Genomic DNA, 1,333 nt, shown 5'->3' with positions numbered 1-1,333 from the left:
CGTCTGACATGACACCTTAGCCACAGCGAAGAAAAGAGAAGAGGAGGGGGCAGGGGGGGGGGCCCTCACCAAGACTTGGGAAGTTACCAACAATGACACGGCAGCGCCTTACAGCGAGTCCTCACAAGAAATCCACCTGTACTTGTTCTGGCCCTCGCTCTCCGCTCCCTATTTTGCAGTCAACCATATGGGAACACCAGTAAAAATTCGTCTGTTGGTATTTTGTAAGGCTCAATCATTTCTTGGATGGAGCAAAAACTCCTCCTTCTTCTCTGAGCAAGTAGAGAGGGTTGATCAGGTGGCACAGTTGGTAGCCAGGTGAAGAAGTAGGCAATTACCACAGATAAGGATCTCCTGAGGGCCAGCTGGTGAGGCGCAGATGGTGAGGCATGATAGGAATGGAATGGAATGATGGGTACATTAATCTCCTAGGGACTAACATGCTATAGAATCATTACATTGTACAACGACTGAAGGGATTATTTTTGCATGGAGTACACATGGCAAGTAAGATGGCCTTGGCAAGAAGTACATTTTGGAAAGAGAAGGGATAACGCAAGTTGATGATACAGGATATTGCGTCCATGTTTCCGAGGCAGCGGAGGAAACGCTTCCTGTTTACGTAAGTGCGGGCAATGAAGGTCAGAGTAATGCAGTCATAATGCCTTGGGCACAAAAGTAGCAGAGGAGGTACTTACCATGGGGGTCCAGATTGAGGTGGTCCCTGCGGAGGCGCGGGACTGGCTCTTGGATCGAGCTCGCCAGATCTTCTTGGCCACGAGTCTGGAGGTGTGCCCGCTCCCGCTCGCCCTCGACCTCTGCATCACTGCGGGGAGAAAAGACTGCAGTAGTCCTTGGCTGCCTCGGTGGCCGCCCTGACCGGGGGCCGCACCTGCGCACGGGTTGACCTGTGGATGCGACGGACGACCTCGGATATTGTACATCATCTGGGACAAGTGTCCGGACGCCTGAAGGGCCGAGATGGAGCGCTGGAACGGCGGAATGCCCCCCGCGGCGCCCTCGGCCTCGAACTCACTAGTGTCCACCGAGGCATCAATGCTGGACCGCTTGAAGGTGATGTGGACGCCCATCTGACACAGCCGGAAGGCCTCCGCCTCCGACACCAGCAGGTCGCGGGAGCCTTGGTCATCCGTGACCGTGACAGAGTAGCGCGGTGACGTCGGCATCGAGCACTCGCTGCCAGAGAAGTCGCTGGAATCCGCCTTCGAAATGCGGCGTCTGGACCGCCGCCGCTGGTGGATGATCTCGACGGGCGAGCTGATGCGGAACCCCGCCAGGATGAACTGCGGCAGCGGGTCACCCACCTGTATGC

The 1,333-nt window shown here is 56.2% G+C and overlaps 1 protein-coding gene across 1 annotated transcript in view; it reads right to left on the bottom strand.

Moving 5' to 3' along the window:
* Positions 1-1,333, bottom strand: part of LOC119588563 — a gene marked incomplete in the record, with an annotated part of 91,152 nt that overhangs the window by 88,212 nt on the left and 1,607 nt on the right. The window contains 1 exon segment of the mRNA XM_037937203.1: positions 699-1,333. Within this exon segment, the coding sequence (XP_037793131.1) occupies positions 699-1,333 (635 nt within the window).

This window comes from Penaeus monodon, chromosome 24, assembly GCF_015228065.2.
Source record: "Penaeus monodon isolate SGIC_2016 chromosome 24, NSTDA_Pmon_1, whole genome shotgun sequence".
In the NCBI taxonomy this organism is placed as follows: domain Eukaryota; kingdom Metazoa; phylum Arthropoda; class Malacostraca; order Decapoda; family Penaeidae; genus Penaeus; species Penaeus monodon.
Note: the sequence above shows the minus strand (reverse complement) of the source record. Positions and strands in the feature narration are given on the sequence as shown.